The sequence below is a fragment of the Drosophila simulans genome, chromosome 3L, assembly GCF_016746395.2.
Source record: "Drosophila simulans strain w501 chromosome 3L, Prin_Dsim_3.1, whole genome shotgun sequence".
In the NCBI taxonomy this organism is placed as follows: Eukaryota; Metazoa; Arthropoda; class Insecta; order Diptera; family Drosophilidae; genus Drosophila; species Drosophila simulans.
In genome coordinates this window covers 14,759,177-14,779,850 of record NC_052522.2, presented here as the reverse complement: position 1 = coordinate 14,779,850, position 20,674 = coordinate 14,759,177, and the positions used below count along the sequence as shown (strand labels likewise).

General features: G+C 39.6%; 2 protein-coding genes across 3 annotated transcripts in view; one reads left to right on the top strand and one right to left on the bottom strand.

Moving 5' to 3' along the window:
* The window catches only part of LOC6738096 (synaptotagmin-5), a 49,067-nt gene extending 28,954 nt beyond the window's left edge, over window positions 1–20,113 (top strand). Inside the window, exons 1-8 of one of the 2 annotated variants that reach the window (XM_016169535.3) lie at window positions 405–756; window positions 15,349–15,741; window positions 15,809–16,066; window positions 16,136–16,625; window positions 17,199–17,479; window positions 17,533–17,682; window positions 17,850–17,990; window positions 18,198–20,113. In XM_016169535.3, the coding sequence (XP_016031914.1) occupies window positions 15,400–15,741; window positions 15,809–16,066; window positions 16,136–16,625; window positions 17,199–17,479; window positions 17,533–17,682; window positions 17,850–17,990; window positions 18,198–18,344 (1,809 nt within the window). In that variant the 5' untranslated portion in view covers window positions 405–756; window positions 15,349–15,399 and the 3' untranslated portion in view covers window positions 18,345–20,113. Of the gene's footprint in view, window positions 1–404; window positions 757–15,348; window positions 15,742–15,808; window positions 16,067–16,135; window positions 16,626–17,198; window positions 17,480–17,532; window positions 17,683–17,849; window positions 17,991–18,197 lie in introns of those variants that run through there. The other variant, XM_016169533.3, reaches the window with a different exon arrangement.
* Window positions 10,755–11,287, bottom strand: LOC6738097. The gene is made up of 2 exons (XM_002084875.4): window positions 11,036–11,287; window positions 10,755–10,977 (listed from the first exon to the last, which is right to left on the bottom strand). Exons 1-2 carry the CDS (start codon window positions 11,193–11,195, stop codon window positions 10,886–10,888), a joined length of 252 nt encoding a protein of 83 aa, XP_002084911.1. The 5' UTR covers window positions 11,196–11,287; the 3' UTR covers window positions 10,755–10,885.
* Window positions 20,114–20,674: the final 561 nt, after the last annotated feature.

Here is a 20,674-nt window from a genome sequence, read left to right as displayed (position 1 = left end):
ATTGTGTCTGTGTGCGTACTTTGTTGTTGCTAAAGCACTGAAAGAAAATCTGCATGTTATCTTATAAAACATTCTCAGATAACAGAAAAACGGACTTTAAATAATTTACGACACATATTTTCTTAAAAAGTGTTTTATTATTTTGAGATAAATGCTTTTTAAGAAAGAATTATGCTTTCATCCAATTAAACATAATTAATTAGGTATTTTTGACTTTTTTACCTATTTTTTCCTTTCTCCAAAATATTCCCATTTTTTCGAGTGTTTTATCATCATTTTCGGGGCACTGGAGCATTCACTGTTGCTGCTGCTTCTGCTCCTGTCGGCAGTTGGCAAGGCCGAAGACGAAGTGCTTTCGAATGAAGTTCCCTTTTTTTGCAACTTGTTGGCTCTGCGTGAAAATGGAAAATCAGTAGCACGCGTACAGCTCCCAAGTGAAGAACAGTTCGCTCATCGGATTTTCGCCACGGAACGGTTCGAGATAGGAAAGCCAGAGGCAGTAACTGAAATCGCTGAACACCAATTAATGGACGGACGCCAAGAGGCAACTTTCAATTGAGTTTCGTGTCGCAGTCGTTGTTGCTGCCACATATTGCTTTTGATATATTTTGCGGCGGTGTTTGTGTCTGTGTGACTCTGCAATATGGCCAAGTGTTTTGCGCTGAAAAATGTTAACCAAGCTTAGGCCGAGCGCTCTCTAATCCCTTCTGTTGTGATTGTGGCTTAAAAAGAAAAATATAAAAAGAGAAATATCAAGTAGGTAAAGGACCTTTGGAACTGTTGCTTCGCCGATTTCGCTCTCACTTGCCCCCCACTTTCACTGAACTTTCACGCACCGCAAACTTATCCCGTCTCATCTATTATTTACTAGTTCATTTTCATAGCAAATCAAATGTGTCAGCAGCTGGGCATCGCTTTATCCTGGATATAGATTTATAAATATATATAGACATATACTTGAAGTGCCTGCATCTTGTTCGCTTTGGGCTAATTGGAAAGTTAATTGAACACGCCGTGATGGAAAGTTAATTGTGCATTAATTAGTTTTTGTTTTCGGTGGGGCAGAAACCATAACCATTACTATGGATTAAGGTGGGGCTCGTATCTGATGGCCAAATTGCAATTAGAATATCTGTGGAATTTCGATTAAATTCCCCACGTCAAGGCAGAGAAAAAACCAAACTGGAAAATTGTGTCCCAAAGAAGAGAGTGGATGAAAAGCTGTGCATATAGAAAAATAACGTGATTGTTGAAAATAGGATTATTTTATTTATTTATATAAGCCAATCTTGAGATTTTTTGGAAAGAAAAGGGGCTAAAAGTGTTATTTTTGCTAGGAATGATAATGCTTTGGAATTTCACAATCTGATTTTAAGACAGCTTGGTGATTTTATCGCAATATAAAAATAAAAATATTCCGGAAAAGTTGGGGAATTAAATTTAATAAGTATTTCATTCTTTATGCTTCAAGCAAGTTAAATTTTTTTTAATTAGTAACCACAAATATTTTAAGACGGAATTAAAGTTTGTCTTTAGAAACACTGTGTATGGGCAAACAATTATTAGGTTTATTTAACGAATAGGTTGCTGGGTAAAAGAATTATTAATTCTAAGCAAGCACAAAAACATTACTCTGATATATTTTATTTAGTAAGTATTACCTATATTTTTTCTGTGTATCTCGTTGTCCTTCTCTGTTTTGCTTTTCTTTGAGGGATTGCCGCAAAAATTTCGTATGCGCCCCGTGCTCTTCGCTGGATTCTAGGCGCGGTCCCAAAAAACTCAGTTCTTATCCCAGTCCCCGATAGAAATGCAGCTCGCTGACTGATGAGTCCTTCAAGGGAGTCCTTCTCCCCATTCCCATCCTTCTTTCCATCTCGTGCTTAGGCCTAGTCAAGAGCAAAAAGCAAAGTTAATATAATTATTTATAGATAACGAATCAGGCGAGTGCACAAATTCGTTGGGGGCTGTGTCTCCTTTTTTGCGAGGGAGCGTTAATGGAGCATCTGCCTGGTTTTGTGGCAGGGGAATTTCCCTATTAACCAGAGATGACGGCTGGCCCGTACACTCAGAATTTTAATATCGATATGGAAATTTTTGCCAAAAAACATAAACATTTAGAGGTGATAAAGAAGATATGAAAGGTTATGGAAGTTAGTATTCTTTTATATATTAATAAGAATAAGATGATAAAATATTTTTCAATAACTTTTAAGTTTAAATCCAATTTCTTGCGCTCATCTGCCAGTTTTGGGGTTTCTAAATAATTTTCGTTTATTATGTTCTGATTTTTTTGTGTATGAATGAGGAGTTAAATCCGAGCATGTTTAGGCACTCATTTCTGCTCCCATGACCCTATTAAATGTTATTGTTGCTCCTGCTGTTGCTCACGTGCTTCAGCAGCATCCCTATCCCCCCTTAATCATCCAATAAAAACGCACACGAAAGGCTTCTGGGAGTCCTTCTAAATATATACACCCGTGCATATATGGTTGCCTGGGAGGAAGTCCATAAATTATATCAATGAGGCAGCGTATAATAGAAAAATATGTCAGCATTTTGTGGATAACAATAAATGGCAGCCCGCGCGAAGGAGATAGGTAGTGCGTGCGAGTGAGAGGCAGAATGACACGCGTTGGCACACACACACACACTAGCACGCATACACACGTACAACATGTTGCATGTGCCACACAATTTGTCACAATTAGAAGGATGAAAATGGCTGCAACGAGTCACGGGCCAAAAAAACATAAGAGAAGAATACGGCCAAACAAAAATCGGGTGAAGGGCAGGGGAAGGGGGATTGGTAATGGGATGGGGATATTGAAGTGGATGCTTCAGCTGCATTCGGTTTTCCCTTTTTGCGTTGTTTTTCCGAGTTTTCCTTTTGCTTTCTATCTTTCCAGCTGACTGCTCGCATCCAAGTCGTAAATCTTAATTTGGCATGCGAGTTGCACTCTGGCTGCATCTAAGCCAAATATCCTTCAGCCTTGGCAATTACCCACATACAGATACAAAATATCCTACGCACACATAGACAGCGACACCCACGCGCCTTCATAAAGAAGGGAGTTCTCATGCATACAAATGGCATATGTATGTATGAGTTGATTGCGTTATCCCCGCCACCCCCCAGGATATTCATCCCATTCCATTCGTCTCCATTTCCCTCTTGGTTAGCCAATGCATTTCCGTCCAAAAGCTCAACAAGCTGGAACTGGTCATAAATGCACTGAGAACAAAACTTCGACCCAATATGGTGATTAGGGCAAACTCTAGTATCGAATAAGAAATGCATAAATAATTCAGTTATTTTTAATAGAAATAATTGAGTTAAATATTTATGATATGAGCATACACCGAACAAATTTCATTCCATACTAAAATATATCACGTAAATATTAGTTATCAAGGTTAAACAACAAGGTTGAAGTTCTAAAAGAATAATTAATAAATTGATTTTATATACTTTTTAGTTAGGTGGAGAATATGATTTATTTAAATGATTGCACGTCCACACATGCAATGTATGCGCACTTAAATTAGTTTACTTGATTTCCGTTGGATATTTGATTGGACTGTATTGATTTGATTGCCTTCAGCTGTGATAAATGAAAGGCTGGAAAATATATAAAATGAATATGGACATTATTGTTGGAAGTCACCATGTATGTAAAGCGGCAAACATGAAAAAATAGCGGAAAAAACTTTAAAAGTGATACCTAGCTTTTGTGTAATAATCCGCTTATTCATGGCTTACAGTGATGCAAAAAAAATTCGTTCAGCATTCAATGAATATTGAAAAGGTCGTAATGCGATTTACTTTTTTAAAGCTATCAGTTTCAGTTCGTTTTCACATTCATCGCTTTTTATTGACAGGTAATATTAGTGAGATATAACAATAATAACAATAATATATAATATATTAGTATATAATTACATTAATATATAATTAATAAATAGAAACAGTAGGCTTACACAAATTTAAATCGAAACTTGTAAGATAATAATAAATAAAAGTTATAAAAGTTATCCTATGGTTAGATATCTAGTATCTTTAAGTTTGACCACCTATAAATTTCCTTTTGACTTTAAAAAAATTAACTTTGTTGCACATACTTTCTTAACTGAGTGTGCCAATTTGCATGTGTTGTTTACCAGGCCTCAAGTCATCCAGAAAAAAGGGCAACGAGCAGCCAAGGCAAAAGGTGAAGTGGGCGGATGGGTAAAAAACTGGCACAGATACAGATTAAAAGCGCAATAAATAAACAATAAACAATGGCCATGACGAGCTGGCGGATGTGTGTGTGTGTGTGGGGATATGTGGGTGCGTACATGTTGCAGCATCAGCTGGGAGTTCTGGCCAGGCTTAATGCACTTATGGTCGGTGCAATATGCAAATGCAATTAAGATGCATGATGGCGCGGAGTGAAAGCCGCACTCCAGCCACCGCCGCCCACTGAAATGGAAATGGAATCACGTAGAGCAGGGATTTCAGTTGGCCAAAATCAATAGTGGTTGGCAGTCCAAGAATGGACCAAATCTGCAATCGCAGTATGTCCCTTAAAGAAAAACTTTTCATGGCAATCGGAAGCTCAAAGGATTTTTTATAAATTTCCAACAAACAACTTTTTCATAAAATCTAAATATTTCCATTTTTCCTTGGAGAAATTAAATAAATGGAAAGCCACCAGCAGCGAGGCAACGGCATCAAATTAAAGAATAACACAAAAGTTCGAATGCAATAGAAACGCGAGGCATTTTTGTTTTTAATTTCCACAAAACGGATTTCCATAAAATGGTCCTGTGTTTTGTATTCCAAGTAAAATTTTGCAATAGATTTTCGCAGGCAATTTGCGGAGGCAATCGCGATATTGAAACCTGATTCCAGTCTTTGGGCCATGGCCGTCGGGCGAAATCCATATAACCGAACACACACATCAAGCACTCAGGCTTATGCAAGCAGAAAGTTTTCAAAATATTTTTTTTTTTATAGCCAAGTTGACAACGATAAAAATTCGAGGAAAACGCAATGGGCGGCAGAGCGGAGGTGGTGAATACCCAGCGACAGAGAGATGAAAGCCAAAAATGATGTCCTGATAACGATGCTGGGCTTACACGTACACTTACTCACTCACACAACCCAACTCATCGATTTGTCAGGACCTTTTTTGCGAAGGGGAGGGGTTTTTGGAGAGGTGGAGAAGGTCAGCGGATGGTGGGGCCAAAAATTGGACCCCTCTTGCCCTGGCACATGGCAATCAAATTTCAGGCAATAATTAATTTGTCCATCACAAACTGACAATTGAAATGTCCATCAGGTGCGGCGAAATATCAAAAACTAATTGCGGAACTTTGTATTTCGATGGCGTTCGGTGGCACCACCAATTAAATGAATATTTAAATAAAAATAAATATGGGAGACGCGATTGTTCTTTAATTATTCAATTTAATTCGTACAAACTATCAAAAGCCTATTGAAAGGTTTTATATTTAAATTGTGGCTAAGCATAATAAAATAAAGAAAAAGTTTTTTGCTTAACAATTCTTAAATTCTCAGAACTGAAACTTTTAGACTAGTATTTCGCATTTTAATGTAAAATATTTATGTACAAGCAACAAATAACCATTATCAATTTAACCATTTAAAAAGGCTAACTAATTTGCGCCGAAAGTCACTGTCGTGTCAAAAATCAACTGTCCAAAAAAATTTAAGTTGGCTTAGCCAAATGAAATTATCGCGAACGAAAGCGAAAAAAAATGGAATTCAAAATGTAGATGGTCTTTGTTTATATTTAAAACTTTGAAACAGAAAATGTTGCGCCTAATTGAAACTCTTTTGGGCAAAGTAAACAAATAAACAGCTGAAGCGAGACACCGAGGCCATTGACGTCACAGCATTTAAGGGGCTTGGAAAAGTTTTTGTGCCACGGGGGAATACGAATATGCGAGCAGTGAGTCCTTAGGAGGTCCTTAGAGAAGGAGGTTGGATTCAAGACGCTGAATATCCTTGATTTGCGCCACACTCCACTGTGCCAGTCGGGCAAATCTTTTCTTAGTCCCTAACAAGATTGATGGCAAATAACTAGCTGCATTTGCCATCGCCATCAGCATCCATCTCATTGAATGAATGGCAAATCGGATCATGTCAATGCATCGCAGTGCAATTTCTGCAGCCAGGCCCCCAAACAATAGTCCTTTGATTTGCGAAGGGTTAAATGGGCAAATTGTCGAAAGGCGGCTGATTCGCTTTGATCCCATCCTTTCGCACAGCGATTTGCAAAATACATTTGCCAAACACACATTTCCCCATTTCACTTCTACCGGCTTGCATTGTAGTTGTTTATGGCAATATTGAATCTGATTTTGTTTTTCATTCAAACCGCAGAGAAAATTGCCATTGTCGATATACTTAAGGTAGCACATGGGGAATTGTCAATGTAGGATGTTTGCTAACGGATTTTGACAACTAACTGAACTGAAGAAAATTGGCAGCACTTATATGGTAAGAAGGGGAATGCTGTTTCCAATTATCCTAATTGGCTATAAAGTCTTTAAAATATAAGATGTGTATGATAAGTAAGCCATTATTATTGAGTACCATTCTCTTGCCTCTTATGCTCAATAAAGCTATTTTTATAAAACAGCTCTGGGGATAAGGAACAATTAGAAATGCTGGAGTGGAGTTCCTCCCACCAACTTGAACAACTTAGGCTTCACTGAAATTCGCATAACACAAATTTTCTTGCTCTGAAAGCTAACAATACCTTTTATAAGGACATATACGGACTTACCAACAAACGGACAGAAGAGCTGTGAAAGCTAAATCTTTTTATATTTTAAATTTCAAAAACATTAATTGTTAGTTTCATGGTTTGTTTTTAAAGAGACAGGTTCCATTCATATCTTTGCACAGGAAACGCATTAGGTGCCTCTCTCTTTTAGGGATTTATTATCCATTTCTGAATGAACTAAGCGATCTTAAATCGTTTTATTGAAAATATCCACCAAACGCGGCTCCGCCGAAACAAGTAATACCATCACAAAAAAGCCTTTGCTGAGAATAGGGCAAATAGCATTAAACACATTCCGGCAAAACCATTTGTTAACCACTGCGTGTGGCCGCAGGGCTATTTACCAGAGATTCGTAGTAGAATGATTGTGGAAAGGATATAAGCAGCGGGAAAAGCTGCCACAGCGAAATGCAATCGATGCACTGCAGCCGCACAATTTCCATTGTATTGGTGATTAATTTCTTGCCTCCGGGTGGCTGCGCATCGAGTCGCTGAGTATCCTGGGTATCCCCACAAGGACTGCGGCAGGACTCGTTCGCATCCCGCCTTTGTAAACAAGTTGACAGACAGGCATCCGCACTTGGGCATCGGGAAGCGGGAATCGTGCATTGGGTATTCCCTTACTCGTGGAGCAATGAGAGCCGTATTGACGTTTGATGAGCGGATTATCATCGGCAGTTTCCCCTACCAGGACACAAGTGTGTTCGATCGGGGTTTTCCTCGCCGCACAATAACTGCGCCATTTCCCACCGCCTTTTTCTATAACACTGTTGAAAATCCTTGACGATTGTTCTCCAATGCTGGCAGCACTTGTTGCAAACCCCCTTGCCAACTGCTAAACTATTTTATTCCACGCTTAGCTTTTATGGGTTTCGGTATCGTTTTATGTTTCGGCTGGCCATGCATAACTTTAACTTTTTAATGGTGAAATGCGAGAGCGGCGAAAAAGTTTTTCTTTTTCTCACAACCTCTTTTTTTTAGTTTAAAGTCTATAGCTTAAATTCGAGACGTTCTTTGGGGTAAAAATTTAATTTATATATATATTTAATAATGTGGACAGCAGCTCAGGCAACTACTTTATATACACTCAGAAGTTTAAATGTTTTGCAATTGTGAAACACACCAAAAGTTATCTTCTTTGGACAAATTAAATTCATCTTTATAGTAAGCACAAAGCCTTATATATATATAAAATAATGTCGACAGTAGTTTCCAAAGGTTTCCAAAGTTTATATACACGAAAGTTAAAATTGAAAAGTTTAAGTGGTAAAAAGAGTGGTATCCTCTTAAACAATGAACTTATTTTTATAATAAGCACAAAGAGGGCAACAAAAGTAATATCTTCTATATTTTTGATAACTAAATGTGTAGCGCAATTTCGTTACAATGAACCAGCAGCATCCCAATGGCCAATAGCTGCAATTTTTGCCATATTGTCCTTTCAGACTTTCTAAAAACTGCTCCACTGAACCGGATCCAAATAAAAGCCCGTATTAATATCGTGCCGTCCGCTCTTTCACTTTCGCAATAAACTCTACGTTTATACCAATGGAGGGAGTGGGAGTGGGGGCGTGGCAGTAAAGTGCATCCAAGGACGGGGAACAAAGTTGGCATGTTAGTTCCTTTCACAAAATAACCCCCATAAATGTCAGGCAATAACAGGCAGCACAAATTGTGTGGCAGGATCATAAAGTGCCACGCACGGAAGAAGTAAAACCGAGCAGCCCAATTTCCTTTCCAGCCACAAAAAGTGCAAGATGAATTACCGTTTGGTGTTAGTGTATATAGAGTATGTGAGTCCTGGCTGAAAGTCCTTCGACTGTCGTCATCTCTTTTCCATTGCATATCTATCTCGTTCTCCCTCCTTTTGTGTGTGTGTAGGTGAGCGTATAATGAGCTGCTGTTTTACATTTTAATTTCCGGCTACGTTCAAATGGCCGTCTGTCCGTTCGTCCGGCTAGAAGCAGAGATTTGCGGATTTGCTAACTGTGCCATCTCGCTTTCCATTTTTCCACTGTTGTTGGCCGCAATTATTTAAATGAGATTACAAAAGACTTATGCAGCGGAAATCTTATTGTGTGTGTATTGTGTGTTTGTCGTTCATTTGTCTGCCGCCTCTTGTCTGTTCCTGAATCCGGGAATCCTTGTTCCTGATTCCGGACTCGGAATTCCCAGTTTCCAACTCCTCCTTTTGGGCCCGGCTCAGATTACGGCTTAGACGACGTGTGTCAAAAGTTATCCCGGCCAATTGTTTGGCTTTTGTCCAAACTACAATAAAGTCGACGTGCATACCTAATTTGATTGTTAATTGCCCTTTTTTTTTGGCCAAAAGATTAGCCTGGCGTTGGGCCCGGAGTCTGAGCCCCTAATGAGTTTGTCAGTAGTTTCCACTAACGGACACATGTCAGTTAGCAAAGTTTGCCCTAAAGACCTGGCACAGTTGGCAAACTTTAAACTAAATAAATTAGCATTTAAATGAAGTGATGGCTCGTTTGGGGGCTCTGTATGAAAAACTTATTGAGTTTGCTGGGAAGAGTAATGATCTATTAGTTCCTCGAATTTTATAGCTTTAATATTTTATTCATATATAAAACATTGATTACTTTCTGGCTTACATTTAATTTCGTAGTAACCTTTTTCGGGTTTAACATTCTGTTTAAAGTAATATTTTTTTATGGTTCAGATACAATTCTGCATTTTATACTACGTATTTTGCCACAAAACTCTTTGGCTGAAAAGCGCTTAGCTTAAAACATCTTTCTCCGCGGATTATAAAATTGAGTTCCCCTTAGTTTACTTTACCTTTATGAGAGCACTTTGCCTGCTGTCTCTTCACTCACTTTGGAATTCAAATGAGCCCCAGTAAATCTCCACTCAGGAATGCGAAAACCATTTCCATTTTCTGGGGCCAAAGGATTTGCCATCTCGTCACCGCCTTTCGGTGACCAACCGTCAGCATTGCCACTTTTGTGCCGTTTTTGCGCACAAATAAGCAGCTGAAGCCTCTTGCACCTGGACTGGCCACGCAAAATAGCTTTCAGCGCTCAGCAATTCGAAGACTGCAGGACCACACCTAAGTATCCTGTCCAGCCATCCAAAGCAGCCAACACCGCAGGATATTTGTGCATACAATAAAAAAAAACCAGCAGCTGGAGCACGAGCAGTGCCGGCTTAAAGAGAAACTGAAACAACAACGGCGTTGACATTTTCCCCACTTTCTCACTTCCCAACTTACCCACCACCCCCCACATTTTCCATTTTCCTGTGTGAGTGTGGGTGGGTTCTCCTGGGTTTGGCTTAACCTTGGTTTAAAAGGGGGGACACTGGTCAAGCTCAAGGACGTCGCGGGGGAGTGGGAGTGACAGGACATTGGTGTTGTAGCTGACATGTCTGTGGCAGGGAGAGCAATCTAGAAAAATTACTGCAATATGGAATAACAGTAACTATTGTGCTAATAGGATTAAAATGTATGCATCGCAGCCACAGGCGCCGACTGCCGCTGACAGCCAAAGAGGTGAGGAGGGGGCTTCACAAAATCGGCGGGGGAATGGGGGAGAAAATACACCCATACAGGTGTCAACAGATGCTGAGTGTTTTGTCACCGGACAAACTCACGTATCTTTTGTTTTGCGATTGTGGCACAGACATTCATACCCGCAAAAGGATTCAACTGCAGATATGTAAAGTGTAATGGATTTTCGCGGAGTGCGGTAACAAGTTTAATGGAATACTTGAAAGTCGCATTTATCTGTGTGTCACGCGATTTGATTCTAACTAAAGGTTAGTGTCGCAGAGAATATTTGAATCGTTGTTTAAAGCGCTTTAAGCTCAATAACATTCTTTTTAGCCTTCTCATTAACTTCAACATTAATTTCTTCCTATGCAAACAGTGTAAAATATTATTTGCTTCAGAGTATCTATGTGTAAAACTAATAAATAAGAAAAAATAAGTAGTAGTTAAATTTTAGAATCAGTGTTGGTATATTCTATTCAACGCAGCCATTGTATATAGGGAACTTTCAATGGATATGGAAACTAAACGAGGATAGGGTGACCTTAGTTGTAATTGCAGTTTTTACGAATTCATCCTATTTCTCGGGGCGACAGGGTCCATCTTTGCAAGGATCCCGACAGCGCTTGCTCTTTTCCTTCTTGTTTTCCCTCCTAAATGGTTCAGACTCTAAAAACAAACCATTCACTTTAAAAAATGGAACCACTCTAAAAAGGACCAATCTCACTCTTGAAGCAGCCGCCAAAGAACTGATTCTTATTACAGGTTTTCTTGCCCTTTTCGGTGCCTTGACTTTGGTCCTTCTTTTTGGCCATTCCTCTGCAGAAGTTTAGTGATTGATGCAGCAACTTGTTTCTGGGCAGAAATTTTAACAGAACTCCACTCATTTTGAAGGAAGAAATTAACTGAGAAAATGAAATAATTTTGAACTGCTGGGAACGAAAAATGATGTCGAATGAGAAGTGACGGAATTTAAAAAAAAAAATGAGCCAAACTATCGGAGCCTGCTAATCGAAAGTTTTCCATCAAAGTTTTCACATGCCCACGGAACAGAACACTATAAAACTAAAACACTCCTTGCTGCCAAGGGGCAACAAGTTTGTAATGACTTTGAGCAACTAATTAGAATGCAGCCGGATTACGATGCACTCGCCCACCGAAACGCACACACTTTAATCGAAAAAGTTCAGCCAGCTTAAGATTAATTTCTCCAGATATATACACAAATCGTAATAGAATATGTTTACAAAGAAAAGGCGGCGACTAAATATTAAAGAAATAAGGAAACTTTAAATAGGACCTTGTGAATAAATATTTAATTAAGCTACTTCAGTGAAAAGAAGAGAAAACTTAAATTATATATAAAGCAAAGAAATCTTTTTTAAACAGTTTTTTTTTGTATTAATTAACATATTTTCATTTTGTATTTACCTCGAATATTCTAATGCTTATTTATAATTTAAAAGTTTGAATATTATGGTGTGTATACATAACCTTTTCATCTTTTATACCAAAAAGTAAGCTCGCAACTGATTTAAGCTCTGCTCCTAAAATCAATACACATTTTAAGCTAATCATACTCAATTGGTTTCGAGTTCCTGCCCCTGTGCTTTTGCACATCTTTATAAGATTCCCAAGAATCATAGGAGTCTAATGGATGTTATGCGAAATCTTTAGTTTAAAGAAACATCCTTGGCGTCTGTCAGTATTTTATGCGTTGAGCTGGCTGAGAGGATTATCGTGTTCAAATATACTTATAGACCCGTGTGCTCACATACTCGGACACACATTTCTTCGACGTTCGAAGCCAATGTTTTAGCACTTAGTGTGCAAGCTCATAACTGACAGTCAAGAGCAGAAAAACGCAACAAGAGCTTCATGGAAAAATAGCAAAGCCGATGAAAAAATGTGGAAATGTGAAAGGGAAAAGTTGAAAGTTCAAGCCCGTTTAGCAAAACGAAGCGGAAATGCTCTAGAATGAAGAGAAATGGAGAGAGAGAACGAGCTCTAGATGTGGAAATGCCATTAATCAATCCTTCACCAATATCAAACAAGCTGGAAAATTTCAATTTCATATTTATCTACTCGATTGTCGGGGTTGCAACCCTCAGAATCCGGACCGTTGATACGATGATAATGTGTTGCATGCAGCTCATTTTTTTTTAAATAGTCCTTGGTGCGGCTACCCTTGAATTAGGGATTTTAGTTGTTTCTTTTTGGGGTATTTTTGTCAGCATTTTTCGATCATTTTTCGTTTTATAATGGGGTGAGAAATGTGGAAAACTGTGGGCTTGGCTGTTTGTCGCTTTGATTGCAGTTTACATAGGTGTCAATTAGCAACGGTGCGGTTGGCTGCATTTCAATGGAATTATCGTTGATGTTTTCGCAGTTCTCCCCTCGAAAATGTGCAACAAACTTGGCTGACACTCGAGGGGATCAAAGGAGGATTAGCGAGCTCATTTTAAAGCCCCGACATTGACACCCAAATTACTAGCTTATGTTTTCGTGTTTTGGCTGCAAATAGTTGTTTATATTACACTCTTAAATCCCCTGTTGCTGAGATATTAATTTAACAAGCACCCTACTTAGTTTCATTAAAGTTTAATACGTTAAAGGACAATTTTGTGTAATTGTAACATCCGGAAAGGCATTTTTCTTATATTAATGTTATGCTTAATTGTTGCTTAGCACATGTATATATAGCTACATTTATATTGTACTTTTTAAATACTCTGTGTATTTATTATACAGGAAGTGCTGCTCCCAAGTTAATAAGAATTTTTTGTAAAGATTTTTATCTCTTACCACTAGTTCTCCAGATTTTTCCTTGCTGAACAATACTTATTTATTAATTTCCATTTGAGCAAATTGTAGGTACAACTGTTTTCTCGACAGCTGTTTGACTTTCCCTCAAAAAACCAGCAGCCGAATTGGCGACAGTCGGAGCAATGAAAGTGATGAATAACTCAGAGTAATGTTACGAAATCAATAAAAATCCTTTTACAGGATCTAGGACACACCGCACACAGACACACGTTAACAACTCGCTCGGGGTGCTTGTCGGTGTGCGACAAAGACTTGGACAACATTTTTCTTTGACCGAGCACATTTTTATTATCCCAAACTAATTTGAGGGTTGGTCCTTGATTTTTCTTCGCCATCTCTGTCGGCCCTGTGTATCCTTGTGCCTCTCCCTTTTTCTCTGTCTCTGTCACTCCACCAGGGTCGTTGCCATGTTTTGATGTCATTCGCTACACGTGCTTAATTTCATTTAATTTATTTAATACTTGAAAAATAAGTTTTTTGTTTACATTTGTATTGAGCAACCCACCCCTCGTCGAGATCCTCGATATAGGGATATCTTTGCCCGATTCACCATATATTTAACGGCACTTGGGCGTGTACGAATGCCAATGAATTCGCATTTCGCCATTCGCTACGCTGCGTAACGAGAAAACGTGAAAATTCTGGGTGTGGAATTGGGAGTGGAATGCAAAAGGCGAAATCGAAATGCGGACTGCAAGACAAATCGGCCGCCGGGGAATTGTGCGTCTTGCCAGGAGGAATGCCTCGTCTGCATATTCATGATATCGGTGTAGGAGCATTCTCTGCATAATTATGGTCTCGCTGATATGTATGCTGTCTAATATTAACCACAAGTTTGCCAGCGCAGCAGGAAGCAGTTAAGGGAAGACTTTCATTAGCAACAGCAGCTGTCACTATTAAAAAATAGAGTTTTGGTCTTCCTTGTTCCTTCAAGGTGAGACTTTAAAAGTTAACCTGTGGATAATATATATTATATATCCAAACATTTCTATCTGAAAAGTTTAAAGGAAAAACAAAAGTTGTTTTAAGTGCATTGAAATTATCCTTGTAGTGTATCAAATTAAAAACAACTTAAGCCAAAATGGGACTAGTTTTAGGTACTGGAATACAGAATTTTTCCAGCTTTTGTGTACATTTAATACGAGAAGTACTTCTTATCATTAAAGCCATCTTATCATTTAGTTTTAAATGGAGGGCTTTGAGATTTTTCCATTCACTATCATTATACTCCCTGCTCGGATAATTAGGCATTAGCCGCTTTGGAAACATTGGGATGCCGGCCAAACTAACTAGTTGGCTGACTGATTAGCGGAGCTGCCTCCACGATGACGCACATTGTTCGTTAGTGCAGTTGCCATGGATTCGCCGCTAAGAATTCCCATTTACCACCTGCCATTGAGATGCCCAATAAAAGCGATGGGCGGCGAGCAGAGATGGATGAACTTTTGACTATCGTTTACAAAAATTATATGGCTGGTGGGGTATGATGAAAATAGTAAGGTCAGGACGCATTTCGACTTTTGCGTGCTGGAAAGTTGCTTAAATTATGTGGTAAAATTACCAAACTTCAGCCACAACTTCAGCCAATTAAAAACAGTTCAACTATAGTCACTTAGTTGTGAAATTCGTTTAAAATTCGTTATTCTTGCCGTAAACCAAACTGCATTTTATATTCCAACACTACTACTGAGAAAACGCAACCATTAAGGCGAAAGTGAGGTTTTCTTATGAGGATATGCAGAAATGGTGCACCATGACCTACATGGGAATAATTAATGCCGGTTCAGGGCTTCCAACCTGAAACCGCACTCGTGCCGGGCATTTCATCCTGTTCCATTTCCTCGTCGGTGGTTAGTCCAATCTAATGGCGTGTGAGTGTATTTGCGTAAGCGGATTAACAGCGGTCAAACGTGTGGATGCACTTTCAGAAAAGTTACTATAGGTTTGCACAATTACAAATGTTGCAATATGGATTCATTTCGAAAATTCTGAGTACTGTGCTGCATACTATTAGATGCTCCTATAAACGAATTAAATTCACTATTGAAAATAGACTATTCCTATAAAAATCTGTATTCATGCGGTACTGAAAGTGCTACACTTTCGGCTTATTTCTTTGAGTGTAAAGTGGGAGAGCGAATAAGTGAAGCAGCAGTTTCTTTAACCGCCAAAAGTCCAAGGTAGCCAAGCAACAAAACCTTCTATTTACCGCAGAGAAGAAAAGCAGAGTTCCCATAACCACAGTCCCTCGATAATTGGGAGAAGATGAGTGGTCTGGGTCCGGCAGCCTGTTGGCTGGCCCACAAGCGCATCGAGTCCTGGTCGCGAATGGCCAAGGAGCGAGTGGGAGCGGTGCGTCGCGTTACTCTCGATCGGAATTCGGCGGATGAGGGGACACCGAGTGGGAGTGGTGCCTCCTCCACTGCCGGTGGCAATGGGGTTTCGGTGGTGCACATTCTGCCGATGGGCGAGGGCTCCACCACCCCACCGCCGCAACCCATGACACCGCCGCCGTCGGCCTCGTCGGTCACATCGACCACCAGCGGAATTGGCAGCGTTTCAGCCGGTAGTGTCAGCGATAGCTGTGATTTGCCCACGGACTCGGAGGTTCTTATAACTGGGGATTGCTACTAGTAGACTCTTCTAATATATCCTATTTTTTCGATTTCCTCAGGAGGTGGCTATTGCCAAGGAATGCCAACCCATCCAGCCGGCCAGTCAGCTGCATGGAATGCACGGCGGCTTGGGCCTAAACCATCACCACATGGGCACAGTTTCGGCCACCGGAACGGACATCTTGCGCGGACCCGCCGAAGTGTTCCACAGTCCGCTTCACTTGCACCACCAGAGCCGCTCCTTTCCGCCGCGCCTCCAGCGCACGCCGTCCATCTCCAGCCAGAGCAGCGTGGACAGCGCCCCATCCAGGCATTCGGTATGTGTGACTATGAACTAATTCATATTGCTAAACTACGATACTATTACTATATACTTAATATCGCAGGGTCATCGAGGCTCTTCACCACAGATAAGGACTTTTGGACCGGACGGACGAAGCTCGCTGCCAAGTGAGCCTGGATTTCCGCACCATTTGGCCAGGTCACCCAGTCCCATGCGAACCATTTCTTTGGATGCTCGCTGTGGAAGTCCTGCCCACTCGGCGGATCCTGGCGATCTGAGGACGCCCAGTCCCTCGCAAAGCAGCTTGGCATCTTTGGCCGGAGGTTCGGGAATGGGAGGTAGCAGTGCGGGAAAGGGCGTGGCTGCAGGTCGCTGCCTTTCGCCGCTGCTGATACCGCCCAGATCGCAGCCCGGAGTGGATCCCGCAATGGGTCCCGCTTCGCCACTGGGTGCCCTTCAACCGGATCTCTATCGAATGCCGGACGGACCCGTTTACCTGACAGCTCCGGAATCCAGTCACGCCGTGGGTCGTTTGCATCTGCGCGTTAAGTACGACTACCACCTGTTCGATCTGACGGTTCATCTGATTGAAGGTAATATTCGTGTTAAAATTATAATTGAAATATACATTTTTTTTACAAAATTTATTACAAACAATTTTATGTAAATTATTAACAAAATAACAAACATCCGTAGCCATAGCAAACCATTATTTAGGAGGATTAATATTAAAATACATTACTGAGTATGGTGATTATTGTTCGCTAGATAAATGTTGATAGTATTTGGTTCTGACCTCTATCACATCTCCATTGTTAAGACTCAAAAAATCCGCCGTATCACTTTCTGCGATTCGAAGTTTACGCGTCTTGAAATATATATTCTTCAGATCAAGTTTATAATAACGGGCGTAGGCTTCCATAAGTCTACGCATCGGCATGGAGCGGTTAATATTAAATTCCACAACTCTTCTCTCCACACAACGTACCTTGATATTAATGCGACGCATTCTTATAGTATGTACTTAGTTTCTGGAAAAGATTTTGAATATTATTTTAACATATGGGTGCGATGACTTGTTAAGCTGTGTATGCCACGATAATACCTAGTTCGATCTATATTGAGTTTGTGTTTCATCAAGACATTAATTTTGTTTTCCATTTCAGCTCACAATCTCAGTCCCATCGAAGAGGGTGGATTCCGGGATCCCTATGTCCGCCTGATGTTGCAACCAGAAGTGGACAGCCGGAAGCGACAGACCCACATTCACAGGGGCGAATCCAATCCCTACTTTGACCAGCACTTCAAGTTCCCGGTTTCTCGGGATCAGCTCCAGGGCAAGGAGCTGATCCTCCAAGTGCTCGACTACGATCGCTATTCGCACAACGACATTATCGGCGAGGTTCGCATTTCTGTGGATGGTCTAGATCTCTCCAAGTCAGTGGAGGTAAGTAATGGTGTGGATTGATTACGACTTATAGTAATACAAAATCTATACAGATCTGGGGAGACTTGCTGCGAACCAAGAAACCCAAGGAGGATCGACCGGAACTGCTGTGCTCCTTGAACTATTTGCCGCAGGCCGAGCGATTGACGGTTGTCATTATGAAGGCTAGAAATTTGGATACTCTTCAGGAACCATATGTCAAGGTGAATATTAAATATTAAACTATTATTAACAAGAAAAGAAACCTCTAAAATTTAATTTTATAAAAATTAACTTCTTCTAAATAGTATATTCAATTTAAGTGTTTTTTATGTTCTCATTCACACCTATAAAATAGTAAACTTCCCTAATATTGCTAATTTTCTTTCAGATTTATCTGATTCAAAATGGCAAACGCATCAAGAAGAAGAAGACGAGCATTACGAAGTCGGACGATCCCACCAATCCCATTTGGAATGAGGCGTTCACGTTTAATTTGCAATCAAATTATCTCCACAATGCAGCCATCGAGGTAACCTTTAGCCTTTGCCTTTCCACGTGGACCAGGCCATAAGCCGGTGGTCTGCGCCGCTTTTAACAGCTCCGGCTGCTAATTCCGGGCAATAGCCCCGGTTTAATGCCCGGCCGCGTTTTAATTGAAATCCCCCCGCCACTCCACTCCACTCCACTCCATTCTACTCTACATATACATTTTCCGCTATATTTTATATCTTGGCAGATCTATGTGGTGGGTGCCGGGAGCGAGGCCACGGAAATCGGATGCTGCGGACTGGGGCCCCAGGAAAGTGGAACTGGATGCCAGCACTGGCACGATATGATTAACAATGCCCGAAAGCCTACGGCTATGTGGCACTATATCCGCTAGAGTCGTGCATAATGAATGCTGGATTATGAATTATGATTTTTCCAAAAAAAAAAAAAAACAACATTCAATTGCTCCCCTCATTGCGTCTATATAGGTGTACTACTAATGTAACCGTGTCTGTGTGAATTTTCCAATTGCATTTTTGGGCGCTTCGCCGCCCCCCCAAAGCTTATAATGTTCTACGAAATCAAAATCTCATCTATATATACCTATATATATATGTATATGAATGTACAATATATATATATGCAGCTAACTAGCCCTCCAAGAAGCTCAATCAAAAGTTCCTAAGCAACGACAGAATCTTCGAAAAAAAAGAATGCCCACGAATTATGAGTATTTGTGGGTAATTGGTTGAACGGTTTGATTTTTGTTCTTGTTGTGCATTTTGTGCAACCTCTTGGGAAAATAGCACACACACAAAAACCAGAAGAGAACCGGGTACGGATACAATAGGAAATCGGTAATCGCACATCCAAAACTGTCAGCCAGACTTGTTGACATTTCCATCGACTTCAGCAGACACTTGAGGAGCCTGCCGCCTCCTTTTTCATCCTTCTCCGCTCAAGGAAGGCATTCAAGTGTGCATTTCTTAAATAATTATGAATACACCGCACCGGGAATAATAATAATAATAATAATTCGTATATAGGTGAATGGTCGTCAATCATGCAGGAAGCCAAAACTCGAGGCAGGACTCGCCCTTTTGTGCCGGCGACAGTTGACAAATTGCCATCGTCGTCCTGTTGTCCTTTTGCCATTCGATCCTGTATGCGTTTGTCGTTTCGTCGTCGACTGTTTGACAGCTTAGCCCGCAGGATAAAAAAAGCGACGAGAGCGAGAAGTGTAGAGAACTTATGCTAATTGTTAAGTTAAATACATTTATTCCTTCCAGCCGAGTACGTCTATCACAAGGAACACCAAAGAGAATTTCTCGAGCACTTGAACCTATTTTATATGTACTTACAACGAGTATTCCGAGGCATATGAACTATAAGAAATTTTTGAAAGGGGAATGCATTAGGGTTGGCCGATTTCCTTTTTCACATAAACCTATGAATGTATTTTCGGTGTTGTCGTATGAACCTATGGGAAGTCAGACCTTATAATGTGTGTAAAATATGCTACTTAATCCCAGTAAATATTGCAGAATACCAACAACTGAATGTGTGTAATTTAAACTTAAACAAAGACTTGAAAAATACATAGCACTGCACGTGTTAACTAGACAAAAAGTACATACTCTAAGGAGCCAAGCATATAAATATAATGAAATATATACATATACACTATACTTGTACAAGTTTTTCTAAAACAATTCTTCTACACAAACGTTTCAATTTGTCGGGTACAAAAGAGAAAACACATGAACAACATTGCTGACATTAATAAAATAAACCGAAGCAACAGAACAACAGGATATATGCTGAAATACCTCCGATTTAAGCAGAAGATACTTTAAAACATATACGAGAAAGTGAATAATGCACTCGGAATGCAAAATTCAATGCAACACATTTAAAGCAAAGCGAAATGTACAAAGTCAGCATATACATACAAATATATTTCCTACAAATAGTGTTTATTTATTGTAGCCTAAAGGGGACACTGTTGAAAACTAAACCATAAATGAGGGTTAACACCACCTAAAATATAAATATATACACATACAAACTACAAGACAACCTATATTCATATGAATGAAATGTATATGTAAACTTAAATGTATGTGAATTTAAATTATTCGGTAAATAAATAACTAAAACAAAGAAGAGGCAGAGGGCGCTTTATTGAAGAGGTTTTTATATATATTTTCAATCACCAATCTGATTACCAGTTGAAAAATGTGCCCGAAAGTATATAAGAAATGAAACAACATTTGAACTTGGCGCTTGAAAGCAGTTCAAGCAGTGCCAATCAGTTGGCAACGCGAAAATAAAACCTGCTGGTTTGTGACTCGGATAATAGTTAGCAAGGACACCGATTTGGTATTTTGCGACTAAACTTTTTTATTTGGATATGTTTACTTTTGTTTCCATCTATTCAAAAAAAAATTTAATACAATTTTATATATTTTAGCTGGTATTTATTTTTTACATTTAAAACATTCCTTGTTTAAGCTTTTATCAGAAAATATACAACTTTACTTATATTTTTTATGAATATTGTGTCACATACGACATGACACAAATCAAAAGGTATTTATGAAAAAAATATAGAAAATATTTTTTTATTATATATATTTTATTATCTTTTTTATATATATTTTTTGTTTAGCTAGGAAAACAGCGAAGAGTTTTATTTATTTTGAAATAAACTAAAATATCCAG